This window comes from Colias croceus, chromosome 27 (genome assembly GCF_905220415.1).
Source record: "Colias croceus chromosome 27, ilColCroc2.1".
In the NCBI taxonomy this organism is placed as follows: Eukaryota; Metazoa; Arthropoda; class Insecta; order Lepidoptera; family Pieridae; genus Colias; species Colias croceus.
The window spans coordinates 3,005,587-3,033,006 of record NC_059563.1 but is presented as its reverse complement, the minus strand read 5'-3'; the positions used below and the strand labels follow the sequence as shown (position 1 = coordinate 3,033,006).

Sequence of the window (27,420 nt, the reverse complement as noted above, 5' to 3'; positions counted from 1 at the left end):
GACCTTATTTTTCAAAAAATAATTTACTATATGCAACTTTACAGAAATATGTCGAATCACGCGTATCAAGAAAAAGACGGCGCGTAACGGCAAAATGTCACGCGTAATGTAAAAATGTTACATTAATTTTTTTTTTCCAACTCCGATAAAGAAGTTTCACTTCAAAAACTATAAATAATCATAAAATAACGATGAAAATGCGTGATATTCGAAAATGCCAAATTATGGTAGGTCTACAGAATTATTTTCCAAACAAGTTCTGAATAATGAAACATCAAAAAATCACCGCCAATGCTGTAATGAGACTTTTTCTTGTTCTACTTTATTTATACTTGTTATTTCTGTTAATAGCTATTGTCTACTTTTAAATACATTCTAACAGTTTAATTCTGTAAGTTGTAAAAAACTTACCCAAAGAACTATTTCTTAAATAAGGATTCCCGTACGTAGCGGCGTAACGCAAGTCCACACCGCCTTTACTTGCTTGTGACGGCACTGCTACTTGCGGTCCTGATTTTTTCATTAAAATTACATTAATATTTTTAATATCGATATTAAAAAATATAATCTATGTTAAATAATTATTAATGATTTTTGTTCATTTTGTGACTTTGTATCTAACGGATGTAATTAAAAAGTACTGAATCAATTTTGACAGTTCTTTCATTAAAAACAACTCTATCAGTTATATTAAAAAGATAGTTATAAAAATGTATGATTTACAAGAAAACCACTTATTACTAAAAACAGGCGAAAAAATATTTGACAGCAAAAATAATTTATCTGCTATACAAACTAACATGCAGACTCGTAACATCTTCTTTATTTCTATACAAAAATTAATGAATAAATAATAAATACCTTCACCGCCAACTGGCAACCCTAAATTGTTAATAGCGTCAGTTTCTTCTCCTTTCGGTCGTTGCAACGAATTGCTTTGCGATCCGTTGCCCGCTGACAAGGGAAGCGTTGACGCTGTGTCTATACTTCGAGTTAATGAACCTTGCAGTGATCTAGGGTTGCCAAAAATATTTTATTAGTAATTAGAATATAAATGTGAAGCTCATAATAAAGTAATTCTGAATTAGAGCATGGGTTAAAAAATATGGTTACTAATAATGATTAGATGTTTATTGATGTAATCGACTTGAAAATTTTTGCATTATCTTTGTCTGTCATGTAGTTATTGTTACACGAAATTTTTAATGAAAATATGGTTATAACTGTACCTTCCTATTTTTGTAATTGGTAATGAACATGTATATGAATGACTTTGATTTCAATTAAATTGGGGCATTTTTGTTAAACAACAAGTAAAATGAGTTAATTTTTCATGCAATAAAAATGAAAACTTTAAATTTAAATTTAAAAAAAGTTAATTAAATTATATAAAATATAACTTACCGACTAGAAGGAACATCCAATTGTGGTGGGGATTGTACCCTCAAATGGGGGGGAGGTACATAGCCTTGTGGATAGTCGTATACGTAGGCTGCTGGATTCTAAATAAAAAAAAAAACAAATAAGAGTATATATTTTGCATTTAAATTATTAAGGATAACTCAAAAACTGTTCATCCAAATCTTGATGAAATTTAAAAGAATTCGTATAAAAGTAAAGTACTAGATAGCAAATGATTAAATAGGCCATCAAAATCATTTCAATATTTTTGTATTCTTCTATAATATATACCTACCATATATTTTTCTGCATTTAAATAAATAAGTTCTCATATTAACAAATCAAAATCACATCATACCTACACGTAAATGTCAAATCATAATTATAAGAGATATTACGAAAACACATAATAAAATTAATATAAAATATAAGTATACCTTAAAATAATCATCAGCATCCTAATCACAACTATAAGAGACAGATAAAAAATGATAATAAAAAAGAATGAACCTACCTTAAAATAATGATCAGCATACGACTGATCGGAGTAGTCGTTACTGTATCGGAACTGTAACATCGTGTCGTCGTGTCGTATGTTCGGTAGCGGGACGGGCCCGGCTAGCGGGAGACCTGCTTGGTTCTTGTCTGAACGCTCGGAACTTGTGTATTCCTGGTTGGGGATTTTTGGTAGAAATTATGTGTTTGGTAGAAATTGGAAATTGCATTGGGAGTTCTGAAGTATTGGTTTATTTCTAGTAGAAAGTGGGAATTTGTATGTGTATCCCAATAGAGATAATGTGAATGAAGATGATACCCGAAAATATTAAAGATTGATTATATCTACTTTGTTAGTAAATAATACTGACTTTGTTAGTACTGCTAGAGCTATGTAGAGAGAAAATGTAGGTAATTTAAAACATATTGATAAAACAACACAAAACCACCACTTTATAGAAGCCTATCCTTCTAAAGAAGCCTAGCCAGAAGGCTAAAGAAGCCTAGCCAGAAGGCTAAAGAAGCCTAGCCAGAAGGCTAAAGAAGCCTAGCCAGAAGGCTAAAGAAGCCTAGCCAGAAAGAAGTCACAAAGTGTTTTATTTTTACGAGAAATATTTTTAGTTTTACAACTTTTTACTTATTAACTTATTGTACAAACACGTTTACTAATAGAATTAAAGATAATTTTACAGTACAAGAAATACGATACATAGAGTTGCATACCATGCTCATCTCATTACCTTGTGGTTAAAGAATGTGCAGTTAAATCATAAATATTATAACAGTAAAAGCAAGTTATGGTAGGATTTAGGAACATAAAATATCTTTCAACGCAAAATTTAAAAAGAGCGTGTGTGCCGAGCACACGTGTCAGAAGTGAAACTTCTTTGGCAAGATTCAAAGATACCAAAATCGTTGCCTTATTCCATGACGTGACGGTATTGCCATGACGCAACCTTGAAATTTTACTCTCAACGTCTTCAAAGTTTCACTTCCAGGAATCTTGTTAGAATTTCAAAATCATGTCTTCCCTTCTAAGTTTGATAAGATTACGTGTATCATCGGGAAGGAATAAAAATTCGATTTTCCCATAATTTTTTTTTATCCATATAAATTATCCCAATATAATCAAAATAACTTACCAGATCAAAACTATCTCCCTGCGGTAACTGTAGTTTCAAATCACTTATATTAGAACTTCTATCACTCTCTTTATAAGCATCTCCAGTGACTGTCACATCTGGTTTCTCGTTAATCTGTGTCTTCTGTCTTCTTCTTCTATGACAAATTACCAGAAGAATGACTAAAGCAGAAAAGAATATGATGCCAGATGTCACACCGGTTATGATTATGAAGAGGGGTAGAGTTTCTGAAAGGAAAATTGTATTATTAGACTTAATATTGAAATAGTGACTTAGAATTATGAATTTGTTGGTAAATATAATATTGTTCTGCGAGACGATTTATGGCATGATGTTCTATGAGAATTAGGAAACTAATTTGGTTGTACCACAGATAAAATATTAATTTTAATAATAGAGAAAAAATATTTTGCGAAATAAATTGTGAAACAAAACGCTTTGTGCTAATAATAACCAAATAAGTAGAACAATGATAATATTATATTTCATTAGCCATTTAATCTCTTACTGCAATAACCATTCAATAAATAACAAACTAGTCAATCTACTAAAAACACATTCTATTATTAACAATGTTAATAAACAGTCAAATATAGATACTTAACAAACTCTATGCAAAATTTTCTTTACTTTTCATCAATTTTGCCCTACATTTTCACAACCATAACTACCCAAATTTCACAATAATCTATCAAATATTTCATCACATCAAACATTTCTTAATAACTAGTTATTTCAATAGTGTACTTACTCAAAGGCTTCAACAAAATCGCTACATTAGCGTTCCCATATTCATTCGTCACGCTACAGTTATAAATTCCGTAGTGTTTGGATTGGCTAGCCCGTATGACTAGACTCGATTTTATTATACCATCTGGTGATGAATCATCTAGTTTTGTTGCGTAGTCCTAAAATTATTATGATTGTTGTAATTGTTGTAATAAATAATAAAGTAATTTTAGAGGATGAGACATAATACGAGACTTTGAAACTTTTTTTTATTGCCTGATAGGGAAGCGCTTGACCACGACTTGACTTAATGATGTAAGGTATGAAAATAATAAATAAAATAATATTATTTATCAACAAAACTATTATTGCAATTAAACCAAAAAATTACAGCATTTCTACTCAATAATAAAAACTTATTTGAATTTGAAACAGTTGGTTTACGTTGAATATTAAAATCGTTTTTGAAAAAAAAACAGTCATGTTAATATAAAACAGTAAAAATTAATAGATAATTTAAACAATAAAAACAAACAATTACAATTACACCAACAAATTTTTCAATGTGAAAGAAATTACAAGACTTATTTAATTTATTTTATACTTACGGGATCTTGTATAAAATTAATTTCCTTTCCTTCAAAGTACCATCTGACGTCATCAGGCCGTGGTACTGACAAAGCTTCACATTCGATGGAAACTTTCTCTCCTTCTATACCTACTTGTGTCCTATTTGATAGGATTTTTGGTGGGCCTAAAATTTTAAATAATATTAAAATGTTTTCTAATGTATAATGTAGTGTTGAGGGAAGAAAGGGAGCTTTAAATTTCGAGAATATACTATTGATATGTTATCGAAATCACATCATACTAGAAATGAAACAATGAATATAAATTCATAGTTACAAATACAATTTGTATGTTATGTTATATTGGTAATATAATACGTTTTAATAAGTGTAAAAAAAAAAAACAATAAATTAATTTTTAATTTTAATCATTTCCCAAATTAGCAACACATCCTTCTAAAAGTTTCGCACAAGTAATTAGGTCACTATTAATCAATAGCTAACGAACCTTTAATAAATATAGTGGCTTCACTCTCAATCTCAGGATAGCCATCGACTCCAGCCTTACAAATGTATCGTCCCGCTGATCTCTCGTCGACAAACACCTTTAAATTTGGTGCTTTCCCCTTAACCTGCTGGAAGTAGAGGGGCATTTAAAAATCTCCTCCAATAAGAGAAGTTTGCTTGTTTGTACGTGACAATCTGTGGAACTACTGGTTTGAATATATAATTGAAATAAGTATGGGCCTATAATGAAAATGAAAAATGAATATGGTATAACATAATGTTATTTAATATATTCTACACGACTTTTTCTAGCCTCGAATAAAGATACTGGATAACCTTACTACTTTATATAGGTACATAAAACTCAATCTTTTTTTTTTTCTAATAAATATTTGTATTTGTACATAATAATTCATAATTGCAGGCAGAAAAAAATATCCGGCTAACTCGTGCGCCGATAAGGCCAAGAATTATTTTTAATATGTACATTCTACAATATTGAATTAGTTTCATTTATAGCTGTTATATTAATAAATACAGTTGTAAATCAAGCCTACACAGATTAAGCACACTATAGTTTATCCATTTGTACGCAGTTATATTAAAAATGTAACTTGGGTAGTAATAAAAGTTTTATTACCGCGAAGAAAATAAAGTTGCGGCCTAAATATGGTATACAAGATACCACATTGTAAAACAGCTATACAGTTAAGGTATTTTAAACGATTTTAGGAACAGTGGGCGAAGATGTCATATTTATAGTTGTTTGTATCGACAATCGTAAAAATAATATGGCCCACTATGTTATTACGAAACATGTTTAGTGAACGATAACATAAACTATCACAAATTGATAAGATAGATGAAAACTTTAATAAAATGTCGGTCGTTTTAATAATATTGTTTGACAAATTGGAATGTAACCGAAGAACTTTCTATGGATATTTAGCGCCCAAATACACATTTTGATGCTGATTTAGAGAATTTATTTATTTAAAGAATCATTATTTAATCTTTATTTTACGTAGAAATGTATGTCATGTTTAATTGTTTGAAGAAATTGAGCTATTTCAAAAGTTAAATCCGATTATGTTAACTTATATCTTTATCATCCTTTATTTGTATGTGTTAATCCAAGTTACCCTCTATATGTGTGCTAAATTTCATTGTAATCGGTTTAGTAGTATTTGCGTGAAAGAGTAACACACACACGTACATCCTCACAAACTTTCGCATTTATAATATTAGTAGGATTTAATACCTTCTTTCCCATTTCTTTGTCTACCTTTATTTTCACCTTCAATCGCTTCTATATCTTTTACCTCATATTTTATCTATCTTTCCTTATATTATAGTATTCACTTACCCCGATACGACCAGGTTCGTGGAACAGCCATCGAATCTCCGGTGTTGGATGACCATCCACATCACAAGAGAGTGTAACGCTTTCGCCCAGTTTCGCTTCCAAGTTCCGTGGTCGAGTACGGAATGAGGGTGGATCTAGGAAATATAGTTGTATAAATATATGGAAATAAATATAATAGAAAAAAATATAATAAAAGGTTCTTAAATAATCTGTAGTCTAATGACAGTTCTTTATAGAAAGCTGGACGAATGAAAAAATGTTAAATATAAAAGTTATTATAGAAGATGTTGTGCATAACGAATCAAAAATATATTATATAATTTTTAACAAGACACTAAACCGCCTTTAAACTAAATCAAATGCAAAATTAACACACAAGAGGCACCAGCTTCAAAATAATCAAAATCGGTTCACTCAGTCAAAAATTCTGATGTAATAATGGCAAAAAAATTATTCATTCCAAATGTCCAATTGAGTAACTCTCTTTTTGGAAGTCGGTTGATAAGTCTAATTATCTAGCTAATCAACTAATGTGTGTCAATAACCAGCTATTGTTTGAGATCTTTGGTACACAGATTTACATATAATTTGTATGAAAAGTGTTTTCACAAGTCTTTATTTTGTAAACAAGACAATGACCTTTCATATTAAGGTGTCCTATAGAAAACTTAATACAAAGCTCAATGTATTTACAAGGAAAAGGGACACCTTAAACGTGTCGCAGTTCAAAGGACGTGAATCTATATTACATATAATAAATCTGTAGAGGGGTCAATTCTGTACATTGACAATATTGAAAAAATAAAATAATATACTGGATCGCTACCAAACCCAAATATGTGATTAAAAATTTTTTTGTCTATCTGTCTTTCTGTCTGTCTGTCTGTATGTGCAGGCGTCATGTAAAAACTAACGGTTCAATTTCGATAAAACTTGGTATAATTATACCTTATTAACCTGGGAAAAAAATAGGATACTTTTTATCCCGGAAAAATACGTAAAAAAATTAATATTAATTTTTCTTAATTTTTCCGCGCGGACGGAGTCGCGGGCGGAAGCTAGTCTATAATATATTACTGCTCTATTAAGGGAAAACAGATTATTCCTTTCACAACTATTAACGCGCCAAAAATAGGTATAGCCGGTAATTATTTACGCCCACAATACTAGTATTGTGTATAATATGTATATTATGTATACTTACTAGTATTGTAAATAAACCCATTAGTTATAAATAATCCATACTAATATTATAAATGCGAAAGTAACTCTGTCTGTCTGTCTGTCTGTTACTCAATCACGCCTAAACTACTGAACCAATTTGCATGAAATTTGCTATGGAGATATTTTGATACCCGAGAAAGGACATAGGCTACTTTTTATTGCGAAATATGACCACGGGCGAAGCCGGGGCGGACCGCTAGTAATAAATAAATCATTTATTTACACCATCATATTATGTTACAAAAACTTAAAGTTAATGGGTTTATTTGTGTTAAACTGCGTACAGATATTATGCTGATAATTTATACATACTACTGTTTTTTACATTTGTACATATTTATATTACAAATTTACTGATAATTTGTACATATACTGTTTTTTATTGATGTATTAGATGTCGATTTTGTTGATGAATTTATTTACGGATCAATCAATCAATCATTGGCCATTTACGATTATTTCAGACGATTATCGTAGTCGGTAAGGAGTTATCTACTGCATTTCTTTCGATGGCTATGAAAGAAGCTATTTATCTATGTATTATTTTTATTTACGGATAAGAAAGTACCTATTCGTGGCAACATAATAAATAATACAGGCTATAATATGTTCAAATGAACATAATATTACTATTAAATAAGTCAAATATCAATAAGGTTTCCATTGAAAAAAGTTGCAGTCGTATTGTATCAAAATAATAGTTTGCTTCGTTCTTCAGAGATAAGAGAAAATAATAGAAGAAATGCTCCTCATATAAAAGAGAAGGCATCTTAAATAAATACATATTAAATAAATATTTCAATGTTAATAAATCTTAACTCAAATGAAGCCATGTCAGTCAAAAAATTACAATATCAGTCTTAAAAAACTTTTGTACAAAGTTCTCCCTAGAAATACAAATTGCTTGTTTCTTCAATACACAAAGTTCTCCATAGAAATACAAAGTAATAATAAGTCTTATAAATTAAAATAGCAAACAGAACACTTACAAGTGACATTCAAAGTGAGCGTCGCGGCATTTTTCCCCACGGAGTTACTAACTTCGCATTTTACAATTGCCTTATTATGTTTTCGGGACACGTTGAAAATTATCTGGAACAAACAGACCGTTTCATTTCGGTTTATGGTATATATTATATTTAGTACATAATTGAAAAGAGGGAAATTATGTGAAATTTTGCAATTATATTTTAAAGATTTTAAATAAAAATTGTAGATAATTAAAAACTAAAAAAGTATTAGAAAAAAAAAATGTTCAATCATAAACTAAAATGGATGTTTATAAGACAATACGTGTTTCAAATATTGTATGTCAGGGTTGTAAGACGTACCTACAATAAATAGCTTAGAAAACCTTTTTATTTTTAACCGACTTCAAAAAAAGGAGGAGGTTATCAATTCGGCCGGTATATTTTTTTTTTTTTATGTATGTACACCGATTACTCCGAGGTTTCTGAACCGATTTACGTGATTCTTTTTTTGTTCGATGCGGGATGGTGTCGAGTTGGTCCCATAAAAATTTTAGTCGGATAGGCCCAGTAGTTTTTATTTTATGAGCATTTTTGTCTGTAGGTATTTGTAAATTTTGCAAGTGCAAGTTTGAAGTCGGTTGTTTTTAACGCAGTTATCACTTGTCTACAATGACATAGTAGCCATTACAACATCGCCATAGTGAATCTAATGCCATAATATTTAATTTCAGCCAAACCCGTTCATTTTATTTAAATAAATAAAAAATGTAGTCACCCTACAATAATAATTTATACACACACAACTCATTTATTTATGTGTGTGTAAAATTGCTATTGTATTGTAACCTCTCGAACTGTGACCATAAACTTTGTCCAAATTCAGTACTCACGTCCTTATATTATATTAACTTTACTCATTATTTTGACGTAATAGAGGTTTGTAGTAAAACTATCATTTAACCAATCCCATAAAAATAGGTATTTATCTATTAATAACACAGAGACGTAAAAATAAACTGATATTGTGTACATAAGCTATAAAAACAGCATGTACCAATATAACCCTATTGGTTAATAGAAACTAGCGGGCTACCCCAGTAGGCGGTAATTACATAGAAGATAATATTTTCCCCGTGAAACATTATACTGTATAATATTATATGGAGTAATACAGTAATTAGTTTATCTATATTAATGCTAGACCTGTCTAAATTTGCTAAATATTGAAATTCAGTTTTAGTATTTAGGATACGAAGTAACGTTTGATATAACTTAAGTTTTAACATTGAAGCCTATTTTCATATCGTATAGTTTCAGTTTTTATAATTTCAGTAATCATTTAAATGTATGTTATAATAGGTATATACACCTATGATTAGGAATTATAATTTAATATACCCCATTATTTAGTATAGTTAATTTTTAAAAGAAAATCCTAACCTACAACGTAAAAACATTAATTCTCAATGAAGACAAAGTAAAGTCGAAAAAAGAGCTTTCAATAAATTGGCATACCTACAGTTTTACATGATACAAAGCAAATCTATTTTGAGATATCATCAATTTTATTGTTTGAACCCACATAGATGTACATAAAATTAATTATCTTTATGAATTTGTTTTAAAACGATTGCTACATTTTGAGTATAGTTCCCAGAATGTTTTTGACATAAAACAAAACAATCTAAATCTGTTAAAAACATTTTCAATAATGGAATGAACTGGCTAATCCTGTCAGATTTTGTTGAAACATTATTTTACGATAGGTCACTCTCAATGTTTCAATTAACATCCGAGTTTCAGAGAATTATATACCATTTTGAGAGTAATTACCATCGTATAAGAGTTCGCTGAAAGTTAAAAGAATTTCTATATTAAGGTCGCGAGGTAATAAAATACTTGTATAGTACATGGAAATTAAATAATTCAAGACCTTTTTAAAAGACTTAAGAAGCCCTTGGCCATGAAGAAAAAAACAAAAGAGCGTTTAATTTTGACTAGACGACAATTTTTATCAAAATATACAATGTTTAAAATACCTACAACTACCCTCATACGTAATTATAATATCGCGTATCATATCAAGAATATCTTCGCAACATCGCTTAGATGGAGGAAATGATATTTTAATATGCATAGGTTAATTCCACACACAATAAAGTGAAGCAATTATTTTGTAGAATTTCATCCGAGTACCAGGCTCGCATAGCTAACAAGGAGTGTTTAAAAATTCACTCCAATGCAGACTGCTTGCGGTATTCTGAGGTATTTTGATTCCGGTTTATTTGTGTTTATTATAAAGATTATAATTCTGGGAAATATTTTCATTGTTTACATTTGGGTTCTTTTTATATATTGTGCATTGATTGCAGACGGATTGTCCTTCAAGTCTACACAGTTTTTACGAACATCTATATCTATGCAAATTGGAATAATTTATAAAAATATCTATTATAAAAATCTTTTCCGTTTGTAAACTATATTCTTAATGAAGATAAATTAATACTTAAATATTAAGTAAACTGTTTAAATATTGTTATTTTCTTATTTAAGTTCTTTGGCATTTAATTTGAAACAATCTTACGTCTAATGATTACATGAACCAAGTACCAGGCGGGCATAATAACGCAAGAGCTTATTTCATACAAAGAATATTCCATGCATACTCGCGTACGTAAGAAATAATATATTACAGGGGCGTTGAATGTTATATGAGAGAAAATATTAAATAAGCCTACCAAATGTACGTACAAGGTTAGTAATTTGTAATTCGGGTGATAATGGAAGCTTCTAGAATTTTTGTTTTATGATACGATTGAAATTCGTAGAATTATTTTTTGTATAAATTATTGTTTCGTGGAAATCTTTTTTGTTATAAAATTGTTGCTTATTATTTTTGTATTTAGGATTGAAAATAATGATGATTATGAATATTAAAGAAGAGTAATGATAGATATTAAATTTAATATAAATATTTATTGTTTGTTTTCCACGCAAAATCTACTAAACGGGTTTGGCTGAAATTAAAAATGTTTAAAGCACAATATTTTCTCTTAAAATTACGTCCAAAAATATCAAACAGGCTAACAAGTACATAAGTAATCAGAGGTTAAATTTTTCAAAAAATTTTGACAAATTTTTATTAAAGAAAATTCGATTGTATTCTATCAGTACCTACTTATATTTAAAATATTTTAATGTCATAATAATAAAAATATACTTACCATTTCGTCAGCATAATCCCCAATAACTGGGTTATTATTAATAAACCACCGGTATACTTGGGCTATGGGATTTGCGTCAACCGAGCATCGAAACCGGGCCTCCGTGCCTTCTGGTACCTTGTTGTTTATGGCCCCAGATATAATTGATACGTTGATCTTTGGAGCGTATTTCACCTGGTGAAGAAATATTGTTTTATTTATTTTATATTAAAATATTTTATTTAATACTAGCGGTCCGCCCCGGCTTCGCCCGTGGTACATGTTTACGTTTTCTCTACATAAGATCCATCCTCGTACTTCAAGGAATATAATAAAAAAAGAATTATCGAAATCGGTTCAGCCATTCTCGAGTTATGCGCTTACCAACACATTTTGCGATTCATTTTTATATATAAGACTAACGATTATATAATTATTATAGCTCTATTAAAGTGTTATTTTCGGATTTTCGATTCATTTTCGGTTTGAGGCAGTTTTAATAAAATGGGACCAAAAGAATAGTAGAAAGTAGATGACTCAGAACGAAAAATCTAGTTTCTTTATTTCTTTTAAGTATTAGTATATTATAATGTATTTAAAACATGCATCAATAATTTGACCAAATCTATCAAACTTTTTCTATAATATGGTGAAATATGACCTAATAAAGCTTCAGCGTCTGTACTGTCAACAAATTAGGCTTACAATACTGTTTAGTATACTGATAATAAAATAGGTTAATTATAAAGAAATTTAATGTACTAGGAAATAAATAGTTTATAACAAATTTATCAACTTACTTCAATATGTACAGTGGCCATTCTATACGCTCGATCAGCTGTGTTCTGAGCTTGGCAGGTCAAGGTTTGATTGTGGTGCACCTTACTTGGTACTAACCGCAAAACAGATCTGTAACCAAAATATAATTATATTATCTTACTATTATCTTCAGCTTAATTATCTTTTCTCTATATAACTCTCGTGTTACAATGTTATTTACTCCTCCGAAACGGCTGGACCGATTCTCATGAAACGATTGATAAACATATCTATTTTTTATACCCCTAAGTGATAAGAGAGGCAGAACAACGTTTGCCGGGACAGCTAGTTACTCAGCTGGTTGAAACTCATATCAAATAATCGGTGTTCATAATAATCGCATTATCCTTATCTAAAAATTGAATAGCACAATCCAATTTTGATGATTGTCATAAAATGTATTTTAAACACATTTTGCTAAATATAAATATCTATTTTACATACACTGAATTATTATCATGATTTTCATACGATCCGTGGCTTTATATCATTCCATATTTTTAAATATCTAATTGTAGATACCTATAATATTGAAAACCAAACAAGAAGATAAAATGTTTTATTTCAATCATAATTGATATGCAGCGTAATTAAAATGAACAGACACTGCAATTAAATCAATACTATTAATTTAATTATGAAATGAATCTAGTGCGTGTGCCATTTTTATTAACTAGGTACCTACTACATAATTGGTTCTTTTGTACGAGAAATAATTGAAAGGTTTTGTATTCTATTCTGAAAACTGAATTTACGCTTTGATATTATAATGAGTTATTTTTAAATAATAGAAATAATTTTATCATTACAATTTTACTAATTATTATTGCATAGCTTCTATCGCGGGCTTTGAGCGCGGGGACCGAATCGAGAAATTCCGTAACGAAAAAACCTCACGCTCCGCACTCCGACGGGCTCGGAGGTGTGACTTGAAAGCATGCTATGCAATAGCTTTACCGCGGCAGTCCCCGAGTGCCACACGTCGTTTTTTAATATACTTACCTACTACCTACTTACTAAAAAAATATTACAATTTTAATACTAATTATTATTTTGACAGTTAAAATTAAATGTATAAATAAATAAACTTACCTTGTTCTATATCTCTGTTCGTCCGGTAACAGTTCGACTCGGTTTTCAACGTCGTTTTTCATTACATTCTGATTTCCATCTACCCACGTTATCTGTCAAAAATATAATCATGTTTTAGAAATTACTCACGGGAGCTAGGATAAAAATTAGTTTAAATGTAATAATAATGTACTGCGATTCTACACAACTGCCTAATTGATGTAGACAGTTGATAACAAATCACAGCTAGTCAACAGTCGTTGACTAGCTGTGATTCACCTCACTTTGTTAATAGTCATTAACAAAGTGAGGGTAGTTGGGTCAAACGTCGTATAAACAACGTCTGAGCCCCTAGGCAGGATTCGTACGAATGCGCCACGATTAAAAGTGACATTTTATAGTATTGGACAGCTAAGCATGTTCTGACAGGAACAATGATATTGACAACTATTCATTCACAAAAATATAAAATCAAAAGTTACATATATAACGTATTATATTGTACCTTTGAATTATGTTTATATTTTAATTTCGATTAAATTATTATTCGTATAGAAACTTGTGAATTTTATCAAGGGTATTCGAATATTTTCAATTACGCCAATAACACAATTTGATTAAATAAATTAATTTTCAAATTAATTTACATTGATGGAATATAATTAATTAATAAAATTAAAACCACTTTATGATAAAAGCGTGGTCACCAATTGAGTTCCTATAATACAATTAAATCATAACGCACGCATTGACAAAATCCAAGTTACCATGGCGTATCTTTGAATGATGACCATAAATAAATGTTTTCATAGACTAATTATTTTTTTCATAATAACACGAAGAACATAAAAAAATAATGATTTGTTTTTCGCTTGAAATAAAACTAAAACCTTTTTATATAATATTTCGGAGAAAATAGATTTTTGATGTATAATCCTTTAGAGATAATAAATTGGCTAAGTTCGAAGAAAATATGAGATAATTGAACCTAGAAATAGGTTATATTTAGGAGTTGAGTTTCAGTGAAAATTCGACAACTTAATAAAATATAAGTACGCTAAATAAATACGTTTAATCTGAAAATAGTCTAATAAACAGAGTTCGGTTACTAACTGGAAAAAGTTGTTGACTCAATAGAGATCAATTATATTGAGACGATTAAGACTACTACTTAATTTTATTTAAATTATTTTAACTATGAAGTTAACTATTTATTTTCCATAGAATAATGTTTTCAATATAACTAAATAAGTTACTGCTAACTTGCTAAGTATTACTATTTATTATTTACTAGCTTACCACCCGCGGCTTCGCCCATTTTGTCTAAAAACTAATAAATTAAATAAGCACTATAAAACTTTCCTCTTGAATCACTCTATCTATAAAAAAAACCGCATCAAAATCCGTTGCGTAGTTTTGAAGATTTAAGCATACAAAGGGACATAGGAACTGAGAAAGCGACTTTGTTTTATACTATGTAGTGATAGTGATAATTGTTTTGAAATGATTGTGTTATTTTTTCTTTTCTGACAACTTATTCTAGCACACAAAATTCCTTAGCTATATTTTACTTTATTATAGTTTAAAAAAACTATAAAACACGCTTTAATGGTCGAATTAACTGAAATAATATTTTTCACAATATTTCCTTCTTATTATTCAGAATAATAAGATAAACTAATGAAATTTTTGTATTGTCACCGATCCTTGATAAGTGTACAAAGTTTATCTTCAATCTGTCCATTTAAAGTGAATCAAAATCGAGTCTAAAGTCTTCATACAAACTTACAGGTGAAGCTAATATAAGTCTGTTCAAAAGCACATCAAACACTTACTTCAGCAGCAGGCTTTCCACCTTCAGACACACATTCTATATCAATAGGCTGGTCTTCAGTGGCATCTATGAAGGCACCTTGGAGTATCCTTGGCGGTTCCGGAGCCACCAGGACGGTAAGATGGGCATATCTTGATCGGATTGCTGGAGCGCCTGTAGGAAATATTGGTTTAAAAGTTTGATAAGAATGTTAATAGTTTTTCAGATATTTGGTAAGAATGTGAATAGTTGTTTCAGATGTTTGGTAAGAATGTGAATAGTTGTTTCACATATTTGGTAAGAATGTTAAAAGTTGTTTCAGATGTTTGGTAAGAATGTGATAGTTACATCTCGTAATGGTAGTAATATGTTGAGCAACAGTTAATCCACTATGTTTCTGGAAATCTTATTTATATCTACGCTCAGGCGACAACATTTCAACGTGCGTTATCATTTTGTTCAACATGTTTATTCAACTTTGTTGCTAAATCAATGTTGACCATGTATACAGGGCTTTATAATGTTTAACCCTTAATTACTCGCGTGGGGTATATCTGACCCCACGGCGTATTTGAGGCGTCGTATCTCCGCCATTTTTAAAGCTACCTGCGTGCCGTTCTTAGTAGCTGCCTAAATACCTTCCCCGCCGCGAATCAGTCGCGAGCGCCGCTCCATGTCGTGTGATTGTGTCAGGAGATCGCGTCTGGGGTATATATTACCCCACGCGAGTATTCGTGCAACTTTTTTTGGACGAGTGAGTATGTGTATTTTTATTTTATAATGTGCAGTACATATACTAAATAGTTAGTTTTTTACTTATCTTTGTTTTTTGTTTATTTGTTTTAGGTTAGAACGCCTAAAATGGCAATTAAGCGTCTTTCTGACTACCAGATTGTTAAGCGTTTGGAAGACGACGTAGAAAGCATCATAGATAGTCCCGATGAAGATGAGGTAGACGAGGACGTGATCCAGAGTGACCACAACTCAACCAAATGTGTGTTAGCTATAACGTCGGCAAAACACGTACAAAATATGGCCTATGGTTATATTTACCACACTGCCTAGGGCCATACAAAAACGGCAAAAAAATGCTCAAGTTCAGGATCCTAGCCCCACTTCCAGAGGTGGTCCATCGACAACTTATAAAAGGTGCCATATCTGTCCAAGGTCAAAGGATAAAAAAATAAGATTTATGTGTGCCAAATGTCACCAACAAGTTTGTCACGACCATTCCACTATGATATGTGATAAATGTATTGATTAAAAACTTCCTAAATTTAAAGTTTCATCTTTAAAAGTTTATTACATTTATATTGATTAAAGATAGTTAATAATTTGGAACAATGTTGTCTCTTTCTAATTTTTATAATAAAAATAAAAGTATGTCATTAAAAATATGTTTTATTGTACCTTTAAAATTGGGGTTAAATATACCCCACGCGAGCGTAAGTGTAACTATATGGACGCGAGTAATTAAGGGTTAAGAAGTAATGTTAAAAGTTTAAGGGTCACAAATAAAACTTACCATTAAGCCCTGAGCTAACTTGACACTGGTAACTGCCGTCGTCATCTAATGTGACGTCACGAATGTCTAAGGAATAATCACCTGTGAACAAAATAAATAGAGTAAGTAAATTATCTTATACTAGCTTTCCGCCTGCGGCTTCGCCCGCGTTTTCAAGGAAAAACCCGCACTCCTGTTGGTCGTAGCGTGATGATATATAGCCTATAGCCTTCCTCGATAAATGAGCTATCTAACACTGAAAGAATTTTTCAAATCGGACCAGTAGTTCCCGAGATTAGCGCGAAACAAACAAACAAACAAACTCTTCAGCTTTATAATATAGATAGATTATACAATAGTATGTATAGGTACTTATAAAATTTTCGAGAGAAATAACAAACCTAGTAAAAATTCACTTAAAGTATATTTGATTCCAGTAGTTTCGATTTGTTACGTATTTTACAAAACGACTACCACAAATCGACGAAGCTTTCAATACATTACATCAACTAAAACTAGTCACGTTCGAAAACATGCCAAAGCAGGCTAATTAGCAACATGTATTCCTTTTGATAGTCGATGAATGTAACATATCAATTACATTACGCTTGGCACTGAAAATATACGTGTATACGTAAAATGTATTGATTTTCGTTAGAAATAGTGTAGAAAATATTATATAATGTCCATAGAAAATTACTTATAGATCATTTTCAGTAATATTATTATCGAACTGAGAACCCTATAAGTAATATGAAACATATTTTTACGTAAACAAACAATAATTAAAAAAATGACAGAATTTAACCTAGGAAAAATTCAGTAAATTCAGTAAATAATTATGTGACCCGATTTTTGTCAATTATAATAGAGATATAAATCATCCTTAGATGTCAATCAATATAATTATACAAATAAATTAGCCGATTTGGTCAATTTTAGGCTTAGCAACAATATTGTGGATTAAATTTCAAGATTTATAGCATAATAAAAAATACGTTAAGATCATGAATATACACTTATTATAGAAATTGCGTAAGTATTCATTCAACCTAATCACAAATCTTAAAACCTCATACTTAACTGAAATATAAACAATATGATGAAAACAACCTTGAAATCCAGATGCGTCAAACAAAAATTTTCAGCACTGTATTCTGCGGTCATTGACCGCTTCGTCTAATTATATAAATGCCATTTCAAATACTAATATATATATACAGCTGAAGAGTTTGTATGTTTGCTTGAACGTGCTAATCTCAGGGATCACTGGTCCGATCTGAAAAATTATTTCACTGTTAGATAGACCATTTATCGAGGAAGGCTTAGCTTTCCGTCCGTGGCTTCGCCCGCGTTTTAAAAGAAAAACCCGCATAGTTTAAGTTCCCGTGGGATTTCCGGGATAAAACCCATCCTATGTGTTAATCCAGGTTACCCTCTATATGTGTGCTAAATTTCATTGTAATCGGTTCGGTTGTATTTGCATGAAAGAATAACAAACAAACATACATACACATACATCCATCCTCATAATCTTTCGCATTTATAATATTAGTTGGATAGGATTTGATTTATCGTCGCTAAGACCAATAGGAGCGGAGCAATGCGTGTAAAACCTCGGGGCACAGCTAGTACATGTATGAAATTAAAATCAAGCTTTGCGGGGCTTTCAAATCAAATAACAATGTTTTTAATCAAATAATTTTCACTCTAAATTAGGTATGTTAATTGAAATATTTGAGACACGAAATTTGAAATATTATCTGAAATTAGATTTACGAATATGTGGTAGATAATTGCTAACATGTTATAAGTAAGTTAATATGATAATTAATTTTACATGCTTTTTATAGTAAATTGAATTGGACTAGAGATAATATCGTATTCACATTCGTCTTTGTATCAATGTTTAGTTAAAGATATTATTTTTGCATAGAGTGAATAATTAGAATCACATACGGAAAATTTTATGTTAAGATAATGTATCTTTAGTTATAACATACTAGGTTTCCGCCCGCGGCTTCGCCCGCGCAGTCAAAGAAAAACCCGCATAGTTCCCGTTCCCGTGGGATTTCCGTGATAAAACCTATCCTATGTCTCGGGATAAAAAGTAGCCTACGTCCTTTCTCGGGTATCAAAATATCTCTATACCAAATTTCATGCAAATTGGTTCGGTAGTTAAGCCGTGATTGAGTAACAGACAGACAGACAGAGTTACTTTCGCATTTATAATATTAGTATGGATTAAGCGTGCCTGAACATTTGACGTATACTATGCCTGAAACATTAATAGTATCTTTAAACAATATATTCGTAAATTAGCCAGTACCAAAAACTATAAATATAATAATCGTATCAGTTTTCACACTGTTTTCATTACTCCCTTCATAAACCTTAAATTACATACCTATATCACATTTTAAACTCGATTTATCAATCCATAGTACCAATTAACTAAAACGATTCAAAAGCATCTTAAAAGTCAATTTAACTAAATAAACGTTTGCATTTGAGTTTGAGTTGAAAAACGATGAGAGTCAATTCGTATTAAAACCAAGCGTTCCATCTGTCTATAAATTAATTACCAAAGCGATTATTTTGTATTGGGTCGAGCACGTTTCAAAGATATAGGTAACACGTATTCCTACATAAATATAAATAAACCTAAACATTTTAAAACAACGCCATCTAGTTACAAATTGTACAAAACTAGAAGTTTGTAATAGTGAATATTTATTACAAACTTCAGTAATCTGTTTTTTAATACCTAATTATCGGACCTACCTACGTAACTTTGACCGCTCTCAAAATAATTAATGTTATCGTTTTTGAATCATTTACTCAGTTTGGTCACAACATGTTGTTCTAAAGAACTAGGCTAAAGCCTATATCTAGGTACGTCGTTATTTATTTTTAGTATTTCCCAGTGTTTGATTTTACGCGAGTATTATTAAATTAGAAATTAAAGATTTTCAACGGATTTTAAAGCGATTTATTCGTTATATCATTTTCCTGACTTTTCGCACACTTTGCAGCGAGAATGGTCACGGGGAGACTAAGAGGTTATACATCATGACGGTCATTAAAAAATTGCTATTTGTAAACTACCTCCACTATTTCTCCGTAGTTGATATGTGGTATTATTCCTTTACATTTAGGGCCGATTTTTCAATGCTTGGATAAAACTTATTCGTCGAATATTGTATAAAGCTACCATTTTAAAAACGTATTCTAATTGCCCCTATTTGACAGTTTACGTGACATTTTAATATTATCGTTGTAATACTTTATTGGACGGATAAGTTCTTTCCAAGCATTGAAAAATCGGCCCTAACGTACATAATAGAACTACAGTGATGACGGACAATAACCGAACATGTACAGAAATAATTTTAACGTCATCGGTTTAGTAATTTACCTAGATCTCATTATCTATCTGTGCCAACTACGTAATGTATCGTAAATCGTTTAATAGTTTTTAGTATTAAGTCATGATTTGAACTTGTATTTATAAGTATTCTTTTAGCGACTACGGTTATTATAATAATTTAATAATTAGTTTAAATATCAGAAAATGAAATTTAAACTAATTATTAAATTATTATAATAACCGTAGTCGCTAAAAGAATACTTATAACAACAGTTTCTTGCCGGTTCATCTCCATAGATACTGCTTTCCGTATCGGTGGTAAATGTTTAAAATATGTAATGACGATTCAAAAGTGCTTCTAGGAGAACCCTAATTGAATAAATAAATGTTTGAGTTTGAGTTTGATCAAGCTAATAAAAACAGTAAGTTTACATCATCATAATAATATTTTTAAAGTGGTAGGTACTCAACTTTCCGTATCTATATTTACTTTAACGAATCATTGACATCAAAAATAGTTTAAAAACATGAATCCTTTATATTGCATAGTCATTTGTTTAATAAAATGATCTCTCGTATTACAAGAATAACTTTAAAAAGATGTAAATTTAAAATCGTATAAACTCGTATAAATTAAATATGTGTGTGTTAAATAAAGTAACCTACGCACACTAACAACGGAATTAGAACTACTAGGTATTATTTTATGTAACCTTAAACTATATAAGAACATTTTGGCACAAGAATTTTGGGAACATAACCTACTTTTAAACCTATTTATTTGCGAAACAAACTTGTAGTACCTACTGTCTAGTTCTTCTCTAGTAAAAACACGCTTTTTTAATAGTAAGGAAAAATTGTGGTACCTACCTACTTAGTTAATTTAAAAAAATTATTTAAATTATACACTTATTTACCCGACTACAGCGAAGCAAATGGAGGGTTATGTTTTCAACCTGTATGTATGGATGTTCATCTGTCCTCTCATAACTTCTAAAAAATCCTGTTTTATTGTGATCTATCATTTTATTAGCTCAATATAAAACGATCAAAGAACACTACATAAAAATATCACAGATCCAAAAACATTTATGTCATGTGACATCTCGTAAACCGCACTTGATCTGTGTGATGAATTGTGCTAAAAACTGACAGTTTTTCCTGTAAAAATGTTCTAAAAATAGTTTCAATAGTACTACTAGTATGTAGTATACCTAGATAGTGGCCTAAAATAACATAACCTACATTTTTATAATATTAGAAAGAAATAGAAAGGATAAAAACCGGTTTCACCACTTGCTGATAATCTATATGACACTTTTAGAAGTTTTCATAAATTATTTGTTTCTAGCTTTCCGCCCGCGGCTTCGCCCGCTTTGTCTAAAACCTAATAAATTTTATACTAAAATCTTCCTCTTGAATCACTCTATCTATTACAAAAAACCGCATCAAAATCCGTTGCGTAGTTTTAAAGATTTAAGCATACATAGGGACAGAACAAGTGATAACTGCGTTAAAAACAACCGACTTCAAACTTGCACTTGCAACATTGACAAATACAGACAAAAATGCTCATAAAATAAAAACTACTGGGCCTATCCGAATAAAATTTTTATGGGACCAATTCGACACCATCCCGCATCGAACAAAAAAAGAATCACGTAAATCGGTTCAGAAACCTCGAAGTAATCGGTGTACATACATAAAAAAAACATACCGGCCGAATTGATAACCTCCTATTTTTTTTTGAAGTCGGTTAAAAAGCGACTTTGTTTTATACTATGTATCTAGTGATTGTTATAATATTATCTGACAGATAAGCTAAACAGATCCTATCAGGAACGCGGGAAACGGACTGAATATGATGATGTACCTAACTATTTTTATGTTAACACTATTATAGGTAACAGTTGAAATAAAATTATATAAAGTATTGCAAATAAAATATTACTGAATACTCTTTCAGAACTGAGTCATGAGCGAATTTTCTATATGACGTCACAGATTTGGAGAGGCCTACGCAAAACTCAATATAAATATCTAGATCGTTTTAGAGCTATCTGTTGAAGATTTTACGCATACTTTGTGAAGTGTAATAAAATGTATTTTTCCCTCGTCTATCTTGGGTAGAAAGGTAAGAGTCGTTTTTTTATATGATTCTAATTTCTTATAATTTACAAGCTGTACTCCGCGGTTTTATCCGCATTGCTCCGCTCCTGTTGGTCTTAGCGTGATGATATATAGCCTATGCGTTCCTCGATAAATGGGCTATCTAACACTGAAAGTATTTTTCGAATCGGACCAGTAGTTCCTGAGATTAGCGCGTTCAAATAAACAAACTCATCAGCTTTATAATATTAGTATGGATATGTAGTGATTTTACAGACGTATAAAAACAATACCAATAATTATTATTAATAACATACCTTCTTCATCACTCCCAATCATAGAATACCGTTCGTATCCACTGAGATTCCTATGAGTGCCCAGACCGAAGTCGTCCTTTGTCCATTGTAATGTACCAGCTTTATGCTCCACCCTGCATGGTAGGGTTACACGGGAACCGACGATTGCACTCTGTGGAAAGATAATTTATTTAGTTATTTGTTTAAATGTATACAAAACATTTGTTTTAATAGCTTATTACTACTGCTTTGCTCTAATAACTATAATATTATTGTATAATAATAATAGTGTCTGATATTTTAGTTTTTATAGCATTCAAATGCTAACGTGCGGAAGACGCGGGTGAGAAACCCGCGTCGTGATCGATTTCGTATATTCTTTATAGTTTATAATAATAATATGGTGACTAATTTTTTTGGTAAATTTATAGGTTGTAGGTAAGTAATTTCTTTTAATAGGTAATTTTACAAAAATACTAATTGGAATATTTTTGTAAAATAGGTAACGACTTGTGTACTACCTATTATGCCACGCTAGTCGTAAACTGGTAATTTGTGAAATGGTAATGTGTAACGGTAAAATGGTAATAGAAAAAAATTATCTATCTACGTATTATAATTTATCTATTAGGTGTACTTATATCGAACTATTATATTATCTTCGCATATTAAAACTTATTTATTCAACTCAACTAATACATTCTGTACTTACCTATTTATAAAAATTCCTAAAAACAGTATAAAAACGTTCATTTTAAAGCACATAGGTACAAACGTGAAATCAAAAAGAAAATAAATAATGGCGTGTCAATTATTTTCCATTACACAAATAAAAAACTTACGTTCCTATTTACATAATGAACGAAACAACAAAATATAAAGCTGGTTTCCTTCAAAAAGAAATTATCGTAGCTTCATAAATCGTGTAACTAATGTAATTAGCACAATTACATGTCAACTGTATGAATGCTAATAAATGTTGAAAGAGCCATTCTTTATATTATTTCTTGTTTTCTATAAATGAGAAAACACGCTCAGTTGAAAAGTAACCTTTTCAACCGATTTAAAAAAGAGCCTACGTGTCAGAAGTGAAACTTGTTTGGCAAAATTTAAAGGTACCAAAATCGTCGCCTTACTCCATGACGTGACGGTATTACCATGAGGTGACCTTAAAATTTTACTCTCAAGAAGTTTCACTTCAAAAAAGTCTCAATTAGACTGTTTTTATGTTTGGGTTTTTATCTCAGAACTTTTGACTGGGTGAACCAATTTGGGTGATTCTTTTTTTATTGGAAAGCCGTTCCGGTTGGTTTTGTTAAAATTTTGTCTAGTTGTGATGTTTTTGTTAAACATAATGATGTGAAATAATTATAGTTAGAATAGGTACATAATAATATAAAAATGTAATCGATATTTTAATAATCAATGTATAATAAATATGCTATGTTAATACACTGTTGTTAGAAACACCACTTATAGTTAACAGGCACACAAACGTCAGACGTTTTGTATTGACTAAATTAAAAATTATCCCTGGAAGTAAAAAGAATATTCATTTTAGTACATGTTTATGTCAATAATTAGAATCGACACTAGCATTCCGTTATTCCTTTATAAACATATTGAATAATCTATAAATGCTATAAATAATTGAAATAATAGGCTTGACTTAGGCTTGACTGTAACTTTAAATCCATTAATAAGATATATTCTATTTTAAGATACCCGTGATCACAGAATTTATGTTTATATTATACGAAGTATAATATTTATATTATATAGTTTAATAAGATTTTATATACTCGGTTACAAAAAATTAAAATATATCACTAATAGATATCGCATATCAGGAGCTAAAAAAGTATTTATATTAATTTGAAAACAGGTTAGGCATATTTATAATAATTTAACACACACATTATCAATCACACCACTACACTAACATTTAATTTTCAAACACTAAATTTCACAAATCGCGCAATTCTAAGAAACGATAGTATCGTTTTTATGGATATTGCTTCGTGTTTTATGTCAAAGCCTGTTAATTATAAACTGTGATAAGCCCAGTAAACAAAACCCTGAATAGCTATGCAAATTACGTGAATAATTATAAAATTATTAGTTTTAATAACGCATGGTTTGAGTTACAAACTGAAAGCGATTTTAGTTGAACAGAATTTGTTATCGCGAGGCAGAATTGGAACTCGCGAATTTCTTCTGTTCATATGGGGTTATATTATATTTTACTGTTTTTTAAATAGGAATGTATTATATATTATTTTAACAATCTTGGTTAAATATAGTGTACTGTGAACCGGAAGTCATATCAGATGATAACAGATGTTGATCAATGAGAATTTATTTTTAAATCAAACATTTTTAGGCGCGTTGAGAGTAAAATTTCAAGGTCGCGATTGTGGTTCTGGTGGATCTTTTTATCTTGCCAAAGTAGTTTCACTTTTGACATGTGTACAGGCTTTTGATCGATAACTGATGTATAATCAATAGAATATTAAAAATTTAATATTAATAATATGTTAAAAATTTAAAATTGTTAAAATAAATAATTTTACACGCGGCTAGCTTTTTCCTTAAGGCATGCATCAAAAATTCGTTATACGCAAGGCCGTCGGTTTTTATATTAAAATTCACATCCATATTGATCAAATTTTACCATAATGTTGCTAATTTATTATATATTTGCATAATATGTTAAACTTTCTTGTTACGTGACTGATAGAAAAAGGATCTTTGATATTATAACACCCTAGTTGTTTTTAGATGATATCGATTATATTGTGTCGTTTTGTATTGTTGCTTGTGGTTTCTTTTCGATTTATCTGTAGATGTAAAATAGGTAACTACATATATTAAATTGATTTTATAGAAAAATATATATGTAGGTACCTAGTTTTGATTTCTTTCATAGGTAGTGTCTGTTCGCATGTGCTATGAGATTAGCACACGCAAGAAATCACTAATTGTATTTTTTTTTGTGGTGATTCTCGATGTTAGCCAGAAGGGCTACTACATTTTAACGCGGACGCTTGGGTGAACTGATGGTTCACCCTGGTAGCGACATGCGCAAGGGCGTCCCCCTTGACGGGGATCTCGAACCTCGGATTGGGCTGTCGCTTGAGTGGAGGAGGCCGGAAGGGCCCTAGTCAGACGGGAATACTAATTTTATTGTTAATATTAATTTATTCATCTACTATAATTTTTTCAATACAAAGTATGTATAAACAACAAGCACCTTTTTTGCTTATAAAAACATGGAAAACAAAATATCCGTAAACGTAAACCAGATCAGATATCAATAAACAGCAAAAACCGTTATTCATTTGGAAACTTATGAATATTCATTCACCATAATACCATTTATGGCTTTGTCACATAGAACGCGTTGTTAGCGCGCGTCAAAGCATTATCGCTCTGTTTGACAGTCTGTTACCGCGTAGTACAACACAATTTGGGGCGTTATAGCGTAGCGTCAATGGCAAAAAACGCAGCTAAGTGCCAATGCTTTGTCACGTGCTGCTTACGCTTTCTCTGACAGAGCCATTAGCGCACGTAAAGCATTTTTGCTTGCATTACCGCATAGTACAACACATTTTAGCAGCATAGCTCGGTGTGTTAGTTGTACTACGCGGCTATGTACAGTCAATCAGAGGTGACGCGCGGTAATTACTATTTGACAGAAGCATTAGCACGTAGTACTACACAATTCGGCGTCGCACGTCGACAGGTTAGCGCTCTGACGCGCGCAAAGTACGCGTCCTATCTAACAAAGCCTTAAGTGTAATATATTCAAATTTTTATGTATCAATCTGCTTTTAATTTAGAAACATATTTATGATTTATGGCGACGTTGTTTTAATAATTACACCATTAACATAAACTGTTTAAATGCAAAACTGTAAACGGATTTCGTTTCGCATTAACCTTTGTGTTCTTAATAGATTTATTTAGATAAGTTTAAGCGGAACCTTTTTGAAAATAATTGGCTGCTGAGAAGTGCTGTCCTATTCTATAGTTTTTTAACATTGGTTTTAAATTTATGGACACATTTCTTAAAATGTTAATATTTTAAGGATAAGGTAATAATAATAGAGATCGTTTGATTAGACTATAAATACGCTTTAATAAGATAACCTCACGACATAATCGTATTGCCACCGATCATCGATAAGTCTACAAAGTGTGAATCAAATCTGTCCGTTTAAATTGAGTCAAAATCGTTTCTAAGGCCGGTTGCAGAGCTTCACCGACCATCAATGCATGTGCATGACGTACGTCAGTCGCACTTGTCACATGTATGGAAATTCATAAAACCGTTCATAGCTAGTCCGACCATACGCACGCGTATTTTCATACATGATATGACAAGCGCGACTGACGTACGCACTGATGGTCGGTGAAGCTCTGCAACAGGCCTAAAAGGAGTTTACCACATACAGGAGCAGCTAATAGGTAAAAGTGTGTTAAAAAGGTACTTTTCGTATCGATAACTATTACATGAAATGTGTTTCTTTTTCCATAACCTCCGGTAATGAAGGACGCTAATTAATTATTCATTAAATAAGCCTTTAAAATGACCGAGGTCAATAACCTGCTAAGTGATATTGTGAAATCGATCAACACACGTTGCAGTCGTTAAAACTGTAATAAAACTTAATTTTATAACTGTTTTAGGATCGTTATTTACGTTTATTTATCAGTAATTATGTTAAGCGCGAATAGTATTATTTTATGGTTACAGACTAGGCTGTAAACGCTGCTTTGCTTCATTGAGAGTTAAACTGTATTAAAAACCGTATTTTTCAAGTTGTTT

The 27,420-nt window shown here is 30.8% G+C and overlaps 1 protein-coding gene across 7 annotated transcripts in view; it reads right to left on the bottom strand.

The window, feature by feature from the left end:
* The window catches only part of LOC123703759 (irregular chiasm C-roughest protein-like), a 67,264-nt gene that overhangs the window by 2,531 nt on the left and 37,313 nt on the right, over positions 1-27,420 (bottom strand). For 4 of the 7 annotated variants that reach the window (XM_045651879.1, XM_045651876.1, XM_045651881.1 and 1 more), the window contains exons 3-18: positions 22,611-22,761; positions 16,836-16,916; positions 15,333-15,484; positions 13,519-13,610; positions 12,408-12,516; positions 11,629-11,802; positions 8,423-8,525; positions 6,210-6,343; positions 4,845-4,971; positions 4,376-4,521; positions 3,790-3,946; positions 3,039-3,265; positions 1,916-2,071; positions 1,405-1,502; positions 862-1,013; positions 412-510 (exon numbers count right to left, since the gene is read on the bottom strand). In XM_045651879.1, coding sequence (XP_045507835.1) covers positions 412-510; positions 862-1,013; positions 1,405-1,502; positions 1,916-2,071; positions 3,039-3,265; positions 3,790-3,946; positions 4,376-4,521; positions 4,845-4,971; positions 6,210-6,343; positions 8,423-8,525; positions 11,629-11,802; positions 12,408-12,516; positions 13,519-13,610; positions 15,333-15,484; positions 16,836-16,916; positions 22,611-22,761 — 2,158 coding nt within the window. The remainder of the gene's footprint in view (positions 1-411; positions 511-861; positions 1,014-1,404; positions 1,503-1,915; positions 2,072-3,038; positions 3,266-3,789; positions 3,947-4,375; positions 4,522-4,844; positions 4,972-6,209; positions 6,344-8,422; positions 8,526-11,628; positions 11,803-12,407; positions 12,517-13,518; positions 13,611-15,332; positions 15,485-16,835; positions 16,917-22,610; positions 22,762-27,420) is intronic. The other 3 variants (XR_006753036.1, XR_006753035.1, XM_045651878.1) reach the window with 2 other exon arrangements.